At 43.5% G+C, this 19,832-nt stretch overlaps 1 protein-coding gene across 1 annotated transcript in view; it reads left to right on the plus strand.

The window, feature by feature from the left end:
* The window catches only part of DOCK2 (dedicator of cytokinesis 2), a 397,813-nt gene that overhangs the window by 17,279 nt on the left and 360,702 nt on the right, over window positions 1-19,832 (plus strand). Inside the window, exons 3-7 of the mRNA XM_012649685.1 lie at window positions 9,091-9,131; window positions 10,301-10,356; window positions 10,837-10,933; window positions 14,477-14,625; window positions 19,520-19,655. Coding sequence (XP_012505139.1) covers window positions 9,091-9,131; window positions 10,301-10,356; window positions 10,837-10,933; window positions 14,477-14,625; window positions 19,520-19,655 — 479 coding nt within the window. The remainder of the gene's footprint in view (window positions 1-9,090; window positions 9,132-10,300; window positions 10,357-10,836; window positions 10,934-14,476; window positions 14,626-19,519; window positions 19,656-19,832) is intronic.

The raw sequence follows: 19,832 nt of genomic DNA on the forward strand, positions 1-19,832 counted from the left end.
AAACTACTTGAAAACCCAAATCCAGCCAATTGAGAGATGAGTCAAAATAAAAGAATATAGGATTGAAATGCAGTGATAAAAGGAAATTGTGGTGAACATCGGGTCCAAATGAATCCATTTATAAAAATTGGTATTAAAAGTCATGATATTTTTGTCTACCAAAAAGAATGTTATTGTTAAGAACCTGGACAATGAAAAAAAAATCTAATGAAATGAAGAAATGAGAGGAGAATGGGAGGGAATAGATCACTCAATGGCATCTCTGCAGCACAGAGTTGATCAATATTAGTTAGAAATAAAACAAGTGACTTTTTAAAAAAACATAACCACTCCCATCTTCTGATGCTTTTCATAACGATTTTCATTTTGGAGGAGTTTTTAGAAAATTGTTTTAGAGATGAAGAAACATTTAATTGAAGTTCAATATTTTCTTTAATTTCACTTGATTCTTTTTCTTCTGTTAAATACAAATAAGATTAAATTTGAGATTTTTATTTACATAGTATCTTTACTATATGTTCATTTTTATGAGAGTATTTTAAAAATCATATTTTATTGTTTATCTGTCATTCTATGTGTATAAATATAAGTGAAGAGTTGACTGGATTGATATTAATAGTGTTTTTCTTTTTCTGTGTAATGGGATTCAGGATAATTTTTAAGTCTTTTATGTTTGTACATTTCTACTTAGTTTAAATTCTCTACAGTAACATATCAATTTTAGACAAAAAAAGAATTACACTCCTGAAGATTGGAAGCAAATACCCTAAGATGTTAGAAATGATTAATTCTGGGTAGTTGGAACATGAATGATTGTTATTTTATTCTTTGTATTTTTCAGTAGTTTTTAAATATTTAAAAAAATATATATATTTTTTAGAGACTGGGTCTTGCTGTGTTGCCCACTCTGGTCTCAAACTCCTGGGCTCAAGCAATCCTCCTGCCTCTGCCTCCCAAGTAGCTGGGATTGTAGGTGCATACCACCACACCACACCTGGCTTTCAATAGTTTTTTTTTTTTTTTTTTTTACTTTCAATAGTTTTTAAATCTCCCCCACCATCCCCAATAAAAGCAGTGAAAAGAGCATTGGATTTTAAATCAGAAGTTATTCGTTGCTTCCACTACCCATTAGCTGAGTGATCTTGGGTAGGTAAGCTTTAGTTTTCTCATCGGTCCAGTGGTTATCATCACCTTGCTCCTCAGCTTATTTATGAAGATAAAATAGGAGAAAGTAGAGAAGCTGGCTAGCGCCATGCCTGGCTCATAGGAGGGGCTCTGTGTTGGTTAATTCCATCCTTTCCTCCATTACCTAGGGCTGCATTGAGCCTGGCAGATATATATCTTTAAGGTATTGTGCAGGTAAGCTGGAAGCTGAATCTTTGATCACCTGGAATGGTGAGGCTAGCCTTTCCTCTCCTACATACTAAATCTACTCAGCTGGATGACTGGGGAAAACAAAAACCTGACCTGGAAGCTTAGATGTGGATGAATTTCACTTCCTATTATAAAGATGATATATCATTGTGATAAAAATTCACATAGTTCAGAAGGGTATCTGGTGCTCGACCTTCGACATCCAAATGCTTATTTTATCTCAGGCTGCCTTTTCTACCCAGAGGCAGCATAAGCATTCTGTGTCTGATTTTAGATGTGGAAAACAATGCAAGTGCATTGGACAGTAGGAATTCCTCATGGCAGGGACAAACATAAAAAAGCAGTGACTTTTTTTCTCCAATCACTTCCTCTAGTCGTATTTGGTTGACATCTTTCCTGATATTTAATGACATCAAAAGACCTCAACCTCATATCCAGTGTACTGCTCACCCACTTCTTCCCTTTCCCCAGTGTAATCAAGGCCTGAGGAAGGAGGGGATTTGGAGTGCTCTCTCTCCGATTCTTTGTCTTCCCTACTCAAAGAAGCCCAGTGATCACACAGTCACTGGACAAAGGGCCATGTAGCTGGAGAATGAGAGGCTTGATGTCCCTGACATCTCTGTGTGAAGCTCCCAGAGTGTACCCATGCCCTGCTTCGTGTGGTTTTGGGGTGGAGAAGCTGTATCCATGCCCTTCTAAGGCAACAATTCTCACCTCCAAAGACCCCTCTCCCCCAATCTATCCCTCTCTTCTGATCACTTAGAGTATGGCAGATGGATGTTCCTTGAGGGTAACACATCTTGCTTAGATTCTTCTTTGTAAGTCCTTCAGAGGGAATGTATGCTCCATGCTCAGTTATTTGCTACCTGACTCTTCCTTTTTGGAACAACAGGAAAAGTCCCATTCTACTTACTGATACCTATGCACGTCTGGGCCATGGGGGAATGAGAATGGGATTTCTACACTGGTTCCCAAGGGGCTTTTGGATTTCACTGATCAGTAAAATAAAACCACAAGAAGGGGTAAGGGAGGAGATCGATCGAGGATCTTCTGCTTTTTTAAAGTAACGTATTGTTGCTGTTTTCTAGAAATGGGATCACAACTGTGCATGTCATTCTGAGACTTGTTCTTCTTTCTTAAAAATATCTAGAGCGCTTTCTAAGTCAGCACATGGACATTATCACATTGTTGGTTTGGCTGCAAAGAGTCCTGCACAATGAGGTTTTGAGTCTACCACTTGCAGAGTCGGGAACACCAAGAGTCATGTAGCAGTGATCATACTAATAACTCCTTTGAGGGTGATCTTGACTTATCCAAGTTCTTTGCTTTTAGGATAAGTGGAGGATGTTATGACCACTTAACAGGGAATCCTTTTAAAGTACCACTTTGCAAGGAGATAGTCTTTTGTTAAGGTCTACTCCAGTGACAGGATGGTGTGAAGAGGACTCTGTTTTCTTAAGTGATACTGTTCCATTATCAGGAGTTTGTAAGCGAACTTTTCTCCCCTTCTGAATGAGGATGAGGCTAAAACGTCACTAAACTTCCATTATGTTGAATTCGAGGCATGTCTCATTTGCTTTGTTGTTATGGAAATATGTTGAAATGATTTCAGTAAAAACAAATTCCTAATCTATAGGTCCTAAAAATAAAATAGAAAATATGCCCCATCTTCCTTGCATTATTATTGTTATTTTAATTGATTTTTTTAAAAAGAGAGAATGGTATCTATGAACTTTTTTGGAAACTTACCATGTGCCAGGCACTGGGCAAACTCTCTGAATTTTAAATCTAATTTAAGCCTCATGAGACACTATTGTTATTCCCATGAGACATGAGGCAGTATTATTCCCATTTTACAGATGAGAAGAATGAAGCTTAGAGAAATGCAGTTAAGTTGCCGATCTCCATTTAAATTCAGGCTTTGATTCCAGAGCTCACACTTTTTTAAAAAAAGTAAATTTTACTGTGAATATTCAAAGGATACATCATGATCTTATGGGATACATATAGATAGTAAAATGGTTACTATAGTGAAACAAATGAACATATCCATCATATCACATACTCAGTCTCTTGTTTTTGTGGCATGAGCAGCTAAAATCTAATCATTTAGCAAAAATCCCAAATACAGTACAATTTTATTGACTATAGACTTCCTCTTGTAGGTTAGATCCCTAGATGTGTTCATCCTACATATCTGTTACCTTGTAACCTCTAACCTGCATTTCCCCATTTCATTCCTCCCCCCCCCATAACCACTGTTTCATCCTCTATCTCTGTATATCTCACTCATTTTTTTTTTCTTTTAGATTCCATGTATCAGTGAGATCGTGCAACACTTTTCTTTCTGTATCTGGCTTATTTCACTTAGCATAACGTCTTCTGGGTCCATCTATGTTGTGGCAAATGGCAGGATCTCCTTCTTTTTAAAGGCTGAATGATATTCCATTGTTTATTTATACCACGGTATCTCTATCCATTCATCCATTGGTGGACACTTAGGTTGTTTCCATCTCCTGGCTATTGTGGATAACACTGTAATAACCATGAGAATGCAGATATCTTTATAAGACTGTGATTTCATTTCCTCTGGGTGTGTGCCCAGAGGAGGGATTGGTGGATCATATGGTAGTTCTATTTTAAATTTCTTTAGGAACCTCCATACTGTTTTCCACAATGACTATGCCAAATTACATTCCCACCAACACAGTGTACTAGACTTCCCTTTTCTCCACACCCTTGCCAACACTTGTTATCTCTTGACTTTTTGATAATAGCCATTTTAATGTGTGTGAAGTGATTTCTCATTGTGGTTTTGATTTTCTTTTTCCTGAGAATTAATAATGTTGATCACCTTTTCATATACCTGTTGGCCATTTTTATGTCTTCTTTGGAGAAATATCTGTTCAGGTCTTTGCCCATTTTTTAATTGGGTTATTTGTTTTTATACTATTGAGTTGTATGAGTTCTTTATAAATTTTAGATATTAACACATTGACTGCCACACAAAAAAATCAGAAACTTTTCCTTGGGGCCACAGTGCTTTATTACGAAAATAGAATAAAAACTTCTGAGTATAATTTAAAGGTAAACATAAATAGAAAAACAAAATTTATTGACTTCTATTCATTTAATCCACATTTTTAGAATTAAATTGTCAGTATAACTGTAACAATAACAACTTCAACAAGTAAGGTTTTATATATGCTTCACGTGGCCCCAGGGTCAAAACTAGAGTGAGTTAAATATAACTCACGGCAATTAATGTGTTAACCCCTTATCAGATATATGGTTTGCAAATATTTTTTTCCCAAACTAAGTTTTTGTTTCATTTTGTTGATTGTTCCCTTTGCCGTGCAGTTTCTTTTTAGTCAGAGCTCACACTCTTAACCACTGATAGGTACTATCTTCTATTTGATCGTAATATTGTTATATAGTTTAACATACAGGAAAGAACAAGTACTTCCAAGCACTCGTGACTCACATAAATATTAACATTTTGCCATGCTTGCTTCAGACTGTTTTTTAAAAGAAATAATTTCAGAGGCAGTCAAAATCCCACTTTACTCCTCATCTATTCCATTCTTTTTCTTTTGTCCACATGTAGGGAACACTTTTCCTGAAATCAGTATGTTTTCTTCCCATCCAAGGTTTTAGATAATAGTTTTATAAATCCTGTTGGGGTTGGTGTTATTTTCCTCATTTTACAAATAAAAACACTGAGGCTTAAGTCACCTGACCACAGATCACGTTGCTTAGAAATGGTAAGGAGAGAACCGCATCTCTAGGCCTTGTTTTCTTTTCTGGTATAGTGGGATATTTTTAATCTCCGTCCCCTGACTCTTACGGGACTTGAGAATTTAGGTATACTTCATTTCGGTATTTGGGATGTGGAAAAAGAGGATGATTTGAATAACTGGTACTTCATAGTTGTCCAAAAGCATTGTAAAAATTTTCCCTTTTCTCATCTTCCTCCAGAATGCATGTCTTAGTTCAGAGACTGCTAAAACAAAATATCATAGAGTGGGTGGCTTAAACAACAGAAATTTAATTCTCATACTCTGGAGACTGGGAAGTTCATGATCATGGCACTGGCAGATCTAGTGTCTGGTAAGGGCCTGCTTCCTGATTTGCACATGACTGTTCTTCTTGTGTCCTCACATGGCAGTGAGCAGACAGAGGGGGAGCAAGCTCTCCTGGAAGGGCCCCAATCCCATGCAGAAGGGCGCCACCTTCATGATCTAATCACCTCCCAAAGGCCCTGCCTCCTAATGCCATCACATTAGGTGTTAGAATTTCAACATATGCACACCTGTAATCCTAGCACTCTGGGAGGCCTTGGTGGGATGATTGCTTGACCTCAGGTGTTTGAGATTAGCCAGAGCAAGAGCAAGACCCCGTTTCTACCAAAAAGAAAAAAAAAAAAAAAACAGCTGGGCATTGCCGTGTGCGTCTGTAGTCCCAGCTACTCAGGAGGCAGAGGCAGGAGGATGGCTTGAGCCCAGGGGTTGGAGGTTGCAGTGAGCTATGATGATGCCACTGCACTCTAGTGAGGGCGACGGAGTGAGACTCTGTCTCAACCAAAAAGAAAAAAAAAAGGAAAAAAAAGAATTTCAATATATGAATTTTGGGAGGACACAAACCTTCAGTCCATAACTATGCACACTGTGAATTTTATGTTTAAAAAAAAGCGAGCAGGGTGCAGTGATACGTACCTGTAGTCCTACCTACTGGGAAGGCTGGGGTGGGAGAATTGCTTGAGCCTAGGAGTTCAAGGCAAGTCTGGGCTTCCATCTCTAAAGAAAAAAACAAGTGGTTATTTTATGGAAAGAGTTAACAAAAAAAAAAGCCTTTGTTATTATTTAACTCAAAGCGTGTTGAGCCCAGGGGTGAGTCCTGGGACACAGTAAGTACCGTGTTACACTGAGCCTGCTTTTATTGATGGGGTCCATTGTCCTAGGATTTTGCCCTTTTGTGCCAACTGTTGTTATCTGCCACTGCCTGGTCAGTTCCTGGAGTGCAGTTGGATATAGCTGACCGGTGACCAGATGAGGCAGCTGACATCAGTGGTCACAGATCGATGGCCAGGCAGGGTGAGGATGTCAGAAAAAGTTCTGAGGATAGTTCCGATACAGTTAACGCGGTAGACCTGGGTTTGGTTGCTGGTGTGGCTCCGTCACTGCTGAAGAATGTTGGGATTTCTTCCTCACCTGCTTAATCTCCGTGCCATCCAGCAAGTGGAGATAAAGCCTTTTTGCAAAGGATCACTGGGGATTTATTTCTGAAAGCACCTATCCCAGTGCAATACACATGGTAGGTTCATATCAACGCTGATTGAACTTGAATCTGGAAGCCAGAACAGGAATATTAGGTGCAAGATTCAGCAGAATCCTGTAGTTAGGAGTGAGCTGAAACCCTGAGAATTAGGAAACCTACAAGGTGTGCACACATAACTGAGTCTCGAAAGTCACAGCAGGCTAAGTCCCTGGACCCAGGAATCCAGGGATCCTGATGGAGGCCCCGTCACACGAGTTTGGTGTAGGGGCAGTTGGTGCCTTGATTGTTTTTCTACTTTCTGGTGGATTTTGGTGGCTTTGGCCATCACATGAGTTCAGGTCATTGTGACCAGATAGTCTTATCTATATTTGTGCTCTAAGGCCATCACATGGGGGACAATATGGCTGTACAGCTTTAAGGGCTGGCTTTGAAGTCACACGGACTTGATCTTGCTCGCAGGCTTTGTAATCCCGGCCCAGTACATCAACTGACTTGCATATCAATTTCCTAATCTATACAATAGGAATGATAACACTTAGCTCACAGTGTTGCTGTCAGCATTAAATGAGAAAAGGCATGTACAACACTTGGCATACGGCTTTGAGTGCTTTAATTGATCAGTGAATGGCAGCTAGTAATAACATTGCAAAGACGCATTTGCATTTAGTTGGTGGAATGGAGCAACTGGAGAGGTTTGTGGTGCAGTGCAGCCGTGTCGTCTCTGGAGTCAGCTGCTCGAGTTTAACTCCCGGCTGCATCACCCACCAGCCGTGTGACCATCAGCACATCACTTAATCTCTGTGCCTCTCTGCTGTCATTTGCAAAGCTGAAGCAGTAATAGTACCAGCTTTATAGGATTGTTGCGAAGATTAATTTATAATTTGACAAAACAAAACAAGAAACTGTAACAGAGTTCCCAGCATATAGCAAGCGCTCAGGAAGTATAAGCACTACTGTTAATTGTGAATTATTTTCCACAGTTATTGACAAATAATAAAGGCAACGGAAAATATGATGCGATGCTTCATGAGGCAGACGAGCCTACATCACCGGAGACATTCAGTTGGAAAGTAGCTTAGTGAGGATTTAGTTCTGGGTACTCAGATGTTGAGAAGTTGGAAATGATAGGTAACCACCAAACTCCTTCCCCCATAAAACAGGACGCGCAGTGTGATGGCTCCGTATGTTCAACTCCTCACACTGCCATCTATTAGCTGTGTGACCCTGGGCAAGTCACTTAACTTCTCTGTGCCTCATGTAGGACACTCATCTGTAAAAAGGGATAATAACAGTTCCTCTCTCATATAGTTGTTATGAAGATTAAAAGGCTTCATATACAAAGAGCGGGTAGAGCAGTACTTTTATTCCAAACCTGAGATTCATTCTCTGCAGCCACCCTTCTTTCCTTTATATTTTCCCTCTTATCTTCCTTTTCTCCTTCTCTCCTTCTTCTCGCTTTCTGATTCACAATAGGAACCTGGTGGGTCCCTGTTGTTTCAGAAATTCCTTTAGGACTTGACCGTCAAGCTGGCTCAGGACTGTGAGGGGTGACTTTGCATTTTAAGTTGTTTGTTTTGGGGCTTGCAAATATGTCTGTTGAGAACATATTTCAGCGACAATCTGTCAGACCAGTAATGAGGGGCAGCTAATAAGGCGCCTGACAGACGCTTTTTATTTACAGAGATGACAAATGCCAGTACTTGGCTGTGCGGGAATCATTTCAAAGGCCAACAGACTCATTATAATCATCAGTACTTGCTACACTGAGGCTCATTTTGTTAGAGGACTGTGCATCATTGGGATTTCTGTTAATTGAATCGTTTTTGATATTCTTGCAAAAGGAAGAATATTTTAAAATTTCTGTCCCTTCATTCATCTCTGAACTTACATGTTTTGTAATGACTAACTTTTGCAAATCGCATTTTAGACACTGTTTGCTGCTGTTAGAACTGTGGATGCTGTTTTAGGATGTTTGCCAAGATCCCCGAGCCTTTCTGTGTCCCCAAGGCAGGGGTTGAAAGCATGCATAGGACCGCAGGGCCCAGGCAGATAACGAAAATGAGGGAAGGGCTGAGCGGAGGCTGGTGATTGGAGGCACCTGCTCTTCTGCCGGACCGGCTGTTCCACTAGCTAACTGGGCCAGCGGGAGCACGGGCCAGCATCGTTGGGGCACTTCATGTTTCAAAAGAAGGAAGAAATTTGCATACCTTTGTGAAATCTATTTTTATATGTTGTTTTGAGACGTCGGCAACCAATCCAAAAGAGTTTGAAGACAACGGGCTTCCAGACTCTGATCTGTACCTAAGGTCTAAAGCAGTTGTTTCTTTGCTATTAATAGTTAAAAACCAAACCAAACCAAAACAATGACAAAAAAACCCCCACCAGTAACGAACTTATAAGAATAAATGAGAGACCTGTTTGTTTGTTTTCTCTTTGCAGACTGGTATAGGGGATACCTCTTAAAGCACAAAATGTTACAGGTAAGGTCAATCGGTTCTTATTTGGGACAAGACTGGATGTCTTCACACGGCCCTGCCACCCTGCTGGGGCAGCTCTCTCCCACCATTGCTCTTCAGCAAACCAAAGCCATTCTCCCTCCATCTGCCCTGTGCCCTGCGCCCTCTGCATCTTGGTACTCACTGTGCCTTGACTCTCTTCCCCTTCCCCTATTCTTTAAGGCCCATCTCCTGTGCTGTCGCCTCCCTGCAACCCTTCCTGATATGCTACTCACATATGATTTCTCCCTCCCCCAAGTCCCTGTGGAATTGTGCCCGTTTTATTTGAAATTTATCTTCTGCTGCCTTCCTTTAGAGTTGTGTGGGGATTCATTCCTCTCCTCACCTGTGTATCCAGCATGACGTAGAAAGGACAGGCCGGGTCTCTACCTGCCAGTGGTTCTCTTGCTCCAGCCCCACGCCACACGTCACCTCCACCAGAGCAGGCACCTGCTCTGCTCGGCTTGTGTCCTCTCACGGCATCTAGCATAGCGACCCGATGTCCCCAAGTGTGCGCACTGGTTGAATCTATGAAAGGAATTTCCAAATAGTTGATAAACTTCTCTTGTTAACTGAGCCAAATTGTGGAGCAAGGAAATAATAGAAGCTTTTCCTTCTTCCCTGACATGCTGTGTTGGGAGGCACGACCCCACTTTTCTCTCTCCAAAGAACAATGCAATAAATCCGGGGAGAATAGGTCTCAAATCTAAGTAGCCCAAGTGCAACCCAGAACATCGTTGCTGCAGGACCAGTTCCTCCTGACCTTCCCGTTGTTCCTGACTGTGACGGGTGACTGCTTTCCAGAACTGGGCAGGAGAGGGGAGAAGCAGAGCCCCTTGCCTCACAGTGCTGAGTGGTTTAGAGTGTTTATCAAGCGATACTCCCTTGTGGCCCACCTGAGAGGGTGAGTGTCCATAATGGGGTTGAGGCATCATTTGGGACCAAGGGCTGTTGTGGGCTCTAGAGCAACTCATGGAAAACTGGAAGGGAAGCTAGACCTGGATTGTCTTCCTGCTCTAGCTGACTCTGGGGTTATTTCTTTAAAGTTTAAGGATTTTGCCAGTCAGTGGCTTTGTAAAAAATCCTGAAGGCCTAGGGTCAGTCATTTCTGTAGGGATATGCCTTTTTATTTTATTTTATTTTGTTTCCAACAGGGCATTTTTCCTAAATCCTTTATCCACATCAAAGAAGTGACAGTCGAGAAGAGAAGGTATTTGCCATTCCTTGCCACACTTGACCTCCAGTGGCCCGTACATGTCTTTGTCCTTTTTACTTTGAAAATCTGCCTCGGCAGGTCTGCAGGTGTTCAGGGTACCTGCTTTGTGCCTGTGTTTGTTTGCGTGTCTCCTTTCCCTCACTCGATGGGAGAGCTAATCCAAACTGATTCCTGTTCAGATCCGATTCTGGGAGATATTAATTTGGAGAATCAAACTTTTCACTGGCAGCTGCCTTTGAACTGTATTAAAGTAGATTAATCGTGAATAATGAGCCCACCCTGGCGAAGGAGGACATCACAGAGGAAGGTCCTTGTATTTGCATAATGTAATTGGTGTGGCTATTGGAGGCAGTTCAGTCTCATGTCAGGAAGGCCCCTCCCAGCAGCTGCAGCTTAATGCAAATTCGCCAGCATTTTATCTCATTAGCACCTGGGTCTCAATTTCACGCCATTTTTTTCTCCCACCTTAAATAGAAATACCGAGAACATCATTCCCGCAGAAATTCCTCTGGCACAAGAAGTGACGACGACACTTTGGGAGTGGGGGAGCATCTGGAAACAGCTCTATGTGGTGAGACTCGAAATTTTGCTCCCTGGGATGGAAGCTGCTTGCAGTCTTCAGTTTGGTTCAAGTTTGCAATTTAGCCTTGAGCCTGGCAGGCTAAGGTGGTTTTGGTGACATATCAGAGCACACAGTTATGTCTGAGGACTTCAAGGCCCAGAGAGGTTAGGTGACTTTCTCAAAACCACACAGCTAGCAAGTGACAGAGCCATAATAAACGGGGTCTGGTGTGATCCTTCTGTTTTTAAACTAGTGTAAAAGTTGCCAAACTTGAGTATGTGTAACAATCACCTTGAGAGCTGTTAAAAATAAAGCTTTCTCTGATGGGGTTTAGTAATCTTCGTTTTTAATAAACTCAGGGATTTGACTTGGTAGTCTGCTGATAACACCTTGAGAAATGCTGTTCTCATATATTAATTAACCGATGCTATTGTCTTCAGATCTATGAAGAAGCTTTGACCCTGGAAAAATAAAGAGCGTATTTTGCATTTGTTTTCCCTGTTTTGAAGCAAATCGAATTTTAAATCCTCCTTTGATGCACCAAAGCTCCTAATAAAAGCAATTAGCTAAGCAAACCATTAAGCTGAGAGTGGAAATGTCAACCCAGGCTCACTGCATATTAGCTAGAACACCGGGACACCTGCTGGTGTGTGCACGCTATTTGTAGACTTTCATGGTCTTAGATGTTGACTCCCATGTAGACATTTCATAATATGTCGTAATTGGCACACTCAATTCTGTAAGTTTCCCAAAAGTTGTTAGGAAAGTTTGAGGGGAAAACAGTATCTTTGTGGCTAAAGTGATTTCTTTTTCATCTCCTTTTAAAACATCACATATATACGTACCATTTCTATGGCTTAACATTTTCCCTTGAGAAATCTTTGAATAGCAAGTCCCTATGCCCATCCCCTAGTAAAGAGATCCTTAAACATCTATTATTTAGTGTCACCTTCAGGATTCCTGCCACATCTGTATATAACATGGTGTTACTTAATACCTAAATTGACACTCCTTTTAGTAAACCTGAATCAGTTTACATAGTGAACTTTATAAAGTTCTGACAACAATTCTCTGATTCTTCAACACTAACTGGGTGCCCTACAATTCAATCCAATTCTGACACGACTACCCAGAGTTGGCATGAGACTCCGCAGGCTTGATTCCACAAGACAGCCCTGCCTTCAGTGGCCAGTCTCAAGTCCCAGGTCCCCAGGCTACCTGTGCTTCGGTTAGAATTGTTTACAAATCGAGGGATTCCTGCTACCCCTCCCCAACCAGACACCCCCTTTTCCCACCTCAGGTTCCATAATTCTTAGAACAACTCACAGAACTCAGGAAAGTGCTATAGTTATGATTACAGTTTTATCATAAAGGGTACCACTCAGAAACAGCCAAATGGAGGAGATATGTAGGGCAAAGGATGGGGGCACACAGAATGTCCACGTCCTCTCTAGGCACGTTGATGTGTTTACTATCTGGGAGGCTCGTCAGACCTCACTTTTTAAGAGTTTTAATCAGTTTCATTACACAGGCATGATTGACTAAATTATTGGCCATGGGTGCTTGAGCCCAATCTCCAGCCTCTCTCCCCTCCTGGAGGTTGGGGATGGGAGAGACAGAGGGGAGTGGGGCCAAAAGTTCCAAACCTCTAATCATATGGTCGATTCCTCTGGCAAGCAGCCTCCATCCTGAAACTATCTAGGGGCCCATCCAGAGTCACCTTCTTTAGCATAAACTCAGCCATGGTTGAAAGGGGATTGTTATGAATAATAAAAGACATTCTTATCACTCAGGATATTGCAAGGGTTTTAGGAGCACTGCCTCGAGAATCAGGGACAAAGACCAAACATATACATATATACATATATGTATGCATATGTATGTATATTTCTTTCTTTTCTTTATTATACCGCACACACTTTCCCAAATGGAAAGCCAAAAGCATTTGGCACAATTAGACGAACACTATTCAAATAAACACAATGAAAACAAGACAGTGTTATTAGATGCTTGCTATTATACCGGTCTAAATCTCTGAGCCCAAGACCTTCCTCTCTGTCAAAGAAAGAAATTAAGAAATGTGTGAGAGGTGTTAAAGACATATTACCATAAAACTGCAAATTTCTCTTTCCCTGAAACAGAAAGATGGAAAGAGAGTGGAAGAGAATCACTATGTGGGTCAGTGTTATTTGACCTTGTATCTTTGTACCTCCAAGAGCCATCTCCCATGCCACAGATAGTAGACATGCAACGCTTTGTGAGGGATGTTCTAGAAATAGTCCTTTATCACTGAAGAAAGGGCGCTGGCTTCCAGCCTCAAAGGGATTATAGCAGGTGTTTGTCAACCTAAAATAATCAAAAGGGTCAGAATCTAGTTTAAAGAGAGTTTATTCAAGTGCAAAGTTTAACAACAGTCTACCAGGAAGCATAGATTCCAAAGAATGGAAGCCAGTGTTCCGAAGTGTAGAAGCTTGGGATTGTTCATTTAGACAAAGTTCAGGGAAGCTTAACAAAGTTTCATTATCTTTCTATGTAAGGCTTAATGCATAGTTACAAGGATCTGATTAGTTTAGATGGTCTTTTTCTTTGGGAAAGGAACATTTAACATTCCTTTCCCTAAGGTTGTAACAGTCATGGGGTCTTTTGCACCACCTGGTCTGAGTTAGGTACAGGACAGTAAAGGAGGCAGTCAATCCATAACAAAGATCAGTGATGGGAAGAGAGGAGGGGTCTGGTCTGCTCGTCATTTACTGAACTAGAATAGGAGGAAGAAAGTTAATCTATAATCTAAGAAGCAAAATTGCAGACATGCTACATGACTCATTCTCCAGGGCTTAACTTCCTCCTTGGCTTAATAAATTTACAGGGTCCTGAAATTTTATTTTCTTTTACATGTTCATGGCATTTATGTTCAACAAGTATCTTTTTGGATTAAAGTCAGAAATCATCGATTCCTTACCCAAGAAGTGATTGGGATTTTTACTCTTGCTCCTGGGAAACCTCTCTAGCCCACGGGGAAGAAATACATCAGTGACAACCCAATCCCTTCATAACTGGGTGGAAAGCCTCAAGCTATGGCCTCTAGACATGCTAGCCTGACTTTGGCACAGCTTGTCAAATAGATGCTGCCTTAGTCTGTGTTCGTTGCTGTAAAGGAGTACCTGAGGCTGGGTAATTTGTAAAGAAAAGAGGTTTATTTGGCTCATAGTTCTGCAGGGTGTACAAGAGACATGGTGCCAGCATCTGCTTCTGTTTAGGGCCTCGGGAAGCTTCACTCGTGGTGGAAGGTGAAGGGGAGCCGCGTCACATGGCGAGAGGAGGGAAGCAAGAGAGGGCGGGGGGTGCCAGATTCTTTCTAACACTCGGTTCTGGTGGAAACTAAGAGAAGGATCCTCCCACGTGACCCAGTGACCCAAACACTTCCCACTAGGCCCCCTCCAACATTGGGGATCAAATTTCAACCTGAGATTTCAAAGGGACAAATATCCAAACTATAGCAGATGCCCAAGCGCCTTTGCCGCAGGCGATTAAGGATTGTTTCCTGTCTCCTAGGCCAGCAAAAAGGAACGTTTCCTCCAGGTCCAGTCCATGATGTACGACCTGATGGAGTGGAGGTCCCAGCTTCTCTCAGGAACTCTGCCCAAGGATGAGCTGAAGGAACTGAAGCAGAAAGTCACATCCAAAATTGACTATGGCAACAAGTAACCTCTCTTTCCTCTGAAAAGATGCTTTCTCCCCCCTCCCCCCAGCCCCCTTCTTTCCTTTTTCCCTCCCAAGAAGCTTGGTTTCATTTTTAGATGCGAGTTAGCTACTTTCGATTTGGGAAAAGGCTCTTACCAGTGGCCATGCTTGCGTGCCTTGTTGTCACTCCCCTGGGACCCGGGGACTTGCAGGTGGAGCCAAGGCTTGCTTACGCAGTGACTATTACCAGGCCCAGAAATTTAGGACACTCGTTTAACCTACTTCCAAGGGTTTGGGGGGGCGCAGTCATGCTGGTTCACTTTCAGCTTAGTTGTCATTTTGTCCTTGCATTTGCAAAACTCTCCTTTAAGTCTCAGTGTGAGACTTAATGTCTCCTTCCCAATCCTACATTATCCAAGCCACATGCCATCAGCTAACTCCCATGCACAATTATTATACAGAAGTGTTTCCTCAAAAAGAAGCAGAAATTGGTTGGAATTTGAGTATTATGAAGTTAAGGAGAAAATGAACCAATTATTTGAGGTGGGACAGCCCAGTGGTAATAATATTATAACCAACACTTAATCAGAGCTCGTTATTCACCTGCTCTGTGCTAAGTGTTTTACGTGCTATTGCCTAATTTAAATCTTCTAAGAATTCCATGGGGCTGGCAGTTTTATTTTTCCATTCATTCAGATGAAGAAACTGAGGCTCTTTAACCAGTTAAGTATCTTGTCCAGAGTTGCACAGCTGGTGAATGGCAGAACCAGAATTCAGACCCAGACAGTCTCGCTCCAGAGTCCATGGGCCTTACCACTCTGCTGTTTGGATAGCCTTTGAGAGCTGTCAGAGCTTCCCCTCCCTCGTGGTGTTTTGAATGCCCTCCAAGCATCCTATTCATTTGTTCAGTCATTCCAACAACAAGCCAAACATGTACTGAGCATTTACAGTTGGCTGGATTTCCTGCTAGGTGTTGGGGCTACAGAAATAAGAGTCCCTGTCCACCAGGGGATCACAGTCCAGTTAGGAGTAAGCCACAAGAAAGCGATTGACATGTATTGTGATAAGTATGATGGCTTAGGAAGCAAGAGTGCTCTTAATTTGACTTGGAGAAGGAAGTCAAGTAAGGCTTCCTGGAGGAGGTGGCTCCTGAGCTGAAGTTTGAAGGATAAACAGATGTTAAGCAGTCTTAAAAAAAAGGGAGGACAGGGGTTTATGAGAGAGCATGCATGCTCAAGAGCTTGCAAAGTGGGTCAGAAAGCAGGAACATAGGAGGGGGAAGTAAAAAGAACCCATTTAATGGGAATAAAGAGAAATTTTCCTAGCAGCCAGGCCAGGCTTTCTTGCCCTTGTCATACGCACTAGGAAGAGGATCCAGGGAAGAAAATCAATGGGTCCACCTTACGGCTGCTTTCCATCCCAGAAACACCGTCCCTCTGTTGGTGCCCCTCTTGGCATCTGGCAAGTGTGTCCAAATCTGCTTATAAAGCATGCCCTCCCAAAGTGACGGGAAGGGTTTGCCACGCAGCTGCTGCTGCCATTGGTGTGGCGGCATCTTTAGCTGAACACGGTTGTAGCTGGGAGTGTGGGGACAGAGGGCATTTCGCTGCTTTACAGTGACATCTGTGACCTTCAGGTGTTGTTTCCTCAAGGGGGGCTCCTGAGAAGAAGGACCAGGGATGGAAGAAATGGTCACCACTCACAGGAAGCCTTCCCTGATTTTCCCCAACCCACCCTGGGCTGGGTTAGGTGCTCTTGCTGGCCCTTAGCATCCAGAACAGCGAGCACCTCCACGCTGGCCCGGCTCCCCTAACTGTCCTGGGAGCTCCTCTAAGACACTGACCGGCTAATTCATCGCCGTGCCTGTGCCGGGAGCAGGGTCTGCACGCAGTAGGCGCTCAGTGAGTGGTGATCGAGTGAATGGACGAATGGTGGGGACGAGAGAAGAGAGGAGGAGGGTCCTCCCCACACCAGGCCCCGGCCCAGCCCTGCGCTTTCAGTTTCAGTCTGTTTCCTGTGGGGAAGTGAGAGAGACGCACTCGGGTCCCCTCCCTTCGCTGTCTCCTTCCGCCGGAAGTGAGCAAGTGAGCGCGCTGGGCACCTGGGCTCTGGCCTGGTTCTCCAGGCCTGAGAGCTCCGGTGCGTGATGGGCGGCTCCCGGAAGCCAGGAGGCCTGAGGTGTGGGCAGCAGCGCGAGGAAGGCAGCCCGGGCCGCGAGGGAGAGGGGAGCGTGAGCGGAACCGAGTCTCGGAGAACGAGCCCGTCTCTCCCCTCGCCCGCTCTATTCTTTCATTCCAATGTCGTACTTTTGCCGCACTCCTGGTCGGCCCCAAGGGTCCGGACATGTACGACATACAGCCTCCGTTTTAACCACCACAGCTTAAAAAGCAAGCAGTAGGATCGAATGCTAACTTACCAGAGCCGCCTGTGTGCCGGAGCTGTTGTGAGCACTTCCAGTGTGCTTCCCCACAACAGCTTTGTGAGGTGGTTGCTGTTATCATCCCTGTTTCTCAGACGAGGAAACTGAGGCTCAAGAGGGATGAGGTGGTTTTGGCCAGGATGCAGCGGACTTTGAAGCAGGTCGTGTGGACGCGCGTAACTACTGCACTCTGCTGCCTCCCAAGGGCGGTGCGGGCCAGCGAGGGAGGCAGAGCCGTGGACAGCTCCTTCTGGGAGGAAGTTATACTCACCGTGAGCGGAGGAAGCATGGACAAGAGGGTCAGAGGGGCTGGGGGTGACAATTGCCCCGAATCTAACACAGGTAGCAGGAATTATTAGGGAAACTCAGAGAGTGAGAACGAGAGGATGTGGGAGCAGATGAGAGGAGCATGATAGAGGACGACAGGCAGGCAGGGACTGGAACCCAGAGGACCTAGTGCCGAGTGAGCCCACCTTTGTCCAGACGGCGATGGGGAGCTGTGGCAGGAGCCATTTTTGTTTATTTTTACCTTTCTTTTTGCAAAATGCATACAGTGGGGGTTTCTTCCTTGTCCTCATCTTGGGTTCATTTTATCTACTTTCTCGAACAGAAGAGAGCAGTGGGGTTACCTCCTAATGAGGAAATGTCCAAATGAATGGCCGCTGTGTCCAGGCGGACGCTGTCCTGTGGAGGACAGCCTCTCCCGCCCTGGGGCCACGGGAATCCCATCGATCCTACTAAAAATTCCGGAGTTCCGAGTGAGACGGGTAAAGGGCAAGCTCTGTAGGGTCCAAGGAGTGAGGAACCCTCAAATGACTTCTCCAAATCCCAAGACAGCTGGATCTGGGAGAATGTTTTATTCATACATTTTAGAACCGAATCCACTTTGATAAATTTTGAAGAGCAAAAGCTAGAGAGATCTTGGCATTAAATTATATATTGGCTGTGCTCCATCTTTTCCAAGGTCGGATGAGCCTCCGCTCATCGTTAGCTGAGCGCATTTATCCCCCGTAGCCATTGCCCGGTAGGCAGCATTGCTGTGCAGCACTGTGAGTCACATCTAGTGGGGAGTTAATTTCCTAATGAATGTGGACAAACGGGTGAACCTTGGCTCCCTTGCTTTTGCATTTCTATGAGGTGAGAGATGTGCCTCTCAGTTCGATTCTCAAATAAGAGCTGAAGACTCAGTCTCCTTCATTTGCCCTTGCTGCCCTTCCAGCATCTGGTGCTGGGTGGTGGTGATCATGCAAGACCACTGCTGGTCTTCTCAGAACCTTTGTCAGCCCACCTCCCCCTGCCTTCTTTGTATGGCCAACCGAGGCTCTCCACCTCAATGTCAAGTGCAAACGCAGCTTCAAGTCAAGGCCTCTTCAAACCTGCCCTGTCCCACCTCAACCCATATACTGCGCCTCAGCTCCTCCTGTCCAGCAGCAGTACCCTAGAGGTTAAGGGTGCAGACGAGATGCCATATTCGTTTTTACTAGCTATGTGACCTTGAGCAAATTAATCAGCCCCCATATGCTTGGTGCTTTCTTCATTGGTAAAATGGGGGTATTAATAGTACCTCCCTCATAGGATTGTCATGAAGATTAAATGCATTAACATATGTAACACACTGTATGTGAGCTTCTTGAGACTGCGCTGTGTTTGTGCTGTTAGTGTCACTGATGCTAGTCTCATGACAGGTGTAGCTGAAACAAATCAATTCCAAACAGGGAAAAGCTTGTGGCCCAGAAGTCAAATAGCTGAAGAGCAAGCTGCGGGTAACAATCAATATATCTGAGATTGTTTTCCCCCAACAAATGTTTTCAAATGTTTATTGAATAATATATCAATACCTTAAATAAATTGAGGCAATCGACCCCTCCAGTCCTCCCAGCTCAGGCCCCCACCTCCCCTTATAGGTGACCCGTGTTGGTACTTTGGTCCTTTTTGTCCAGATCTTTCTCTGTCCGTTGTTACTCTTATGCAAGCACCCAGGTAGCACATCTGGCCTGGTGTTTCTGTTTTATTGTTGTTTATTTATTCTTTCTTATAAAACACGCTATGTACATCTTTCCATACTTGATTTTTTCTCACCGAGTTCTATCATTAAACATATCAAAACTATTCAACATTTTTTAAACCCTGGTGCGTGGTGTTCTCTTACGGATCACAGTTCATTTAGCCATTCTCTTTTGGTGGACGTTTTGGTTTTTCTCAACACTTTGCGGAGGTGAACCATGGTGCCACACACATCCTTGATCAAGTGTGGGGTGTTTCTTTAGCTTTAATATCTCGGGAACAAATTTAACACACCCTGCCACAGGGCCTCCTAAAGAGGCTGTGCTGTACAACACCCACTGCCCAGCAGTGTCCCAGGCCGTTGGTGCCGAGCTCTCCTGTGCAAATATATGATACTCAGAAATCAGTTGAACTCTCTGGTAAAAAACCCCCTCACCAGCGCCCTAAAGGTCTTCCCTGATACATCTTCACCTCCGGTTTTTGCTTTTCAGAATCCTTGAGCTCGATCTGATTGTCAGAGATGAAGATGGAAATATCCTGGATCCTGATAATACCAGCGTCATCAGCTTGTTCCATGCACACGAGGAAGCAACCGATAAAATCACAGAGCGTATCAAGGAAGAAATGGTGAGCTTTGTTAAATGGGCTTTGGCCAAGGGAGGCAGCCACTTCGCACATCGTAAACTTAAAATAATAGGCTAATTATCCAGACTGTGTATTGTTCAAGGGCCATCTGTCTATGACCCCTGATGATCAGTAACCACACGCATTTTGTTGTGGTTTTGCACTGAAATCTGTAATTCA

This window comes from Propithecus coquereli, unplaced genomic scaffold (genome assembly GCF_000956105.1).
Source record: "Propithecus coquereli isolate 6110/MARCELLA unplaced genomic scaffold, Pcoq_1.0 Scaffold301, whole genome shotgun sequence".
NCBI lineage: Eukaryota > Metazoa > Chordata > Mammalia > Primates > Indriidae > Propithecus > Propithecus coquereli.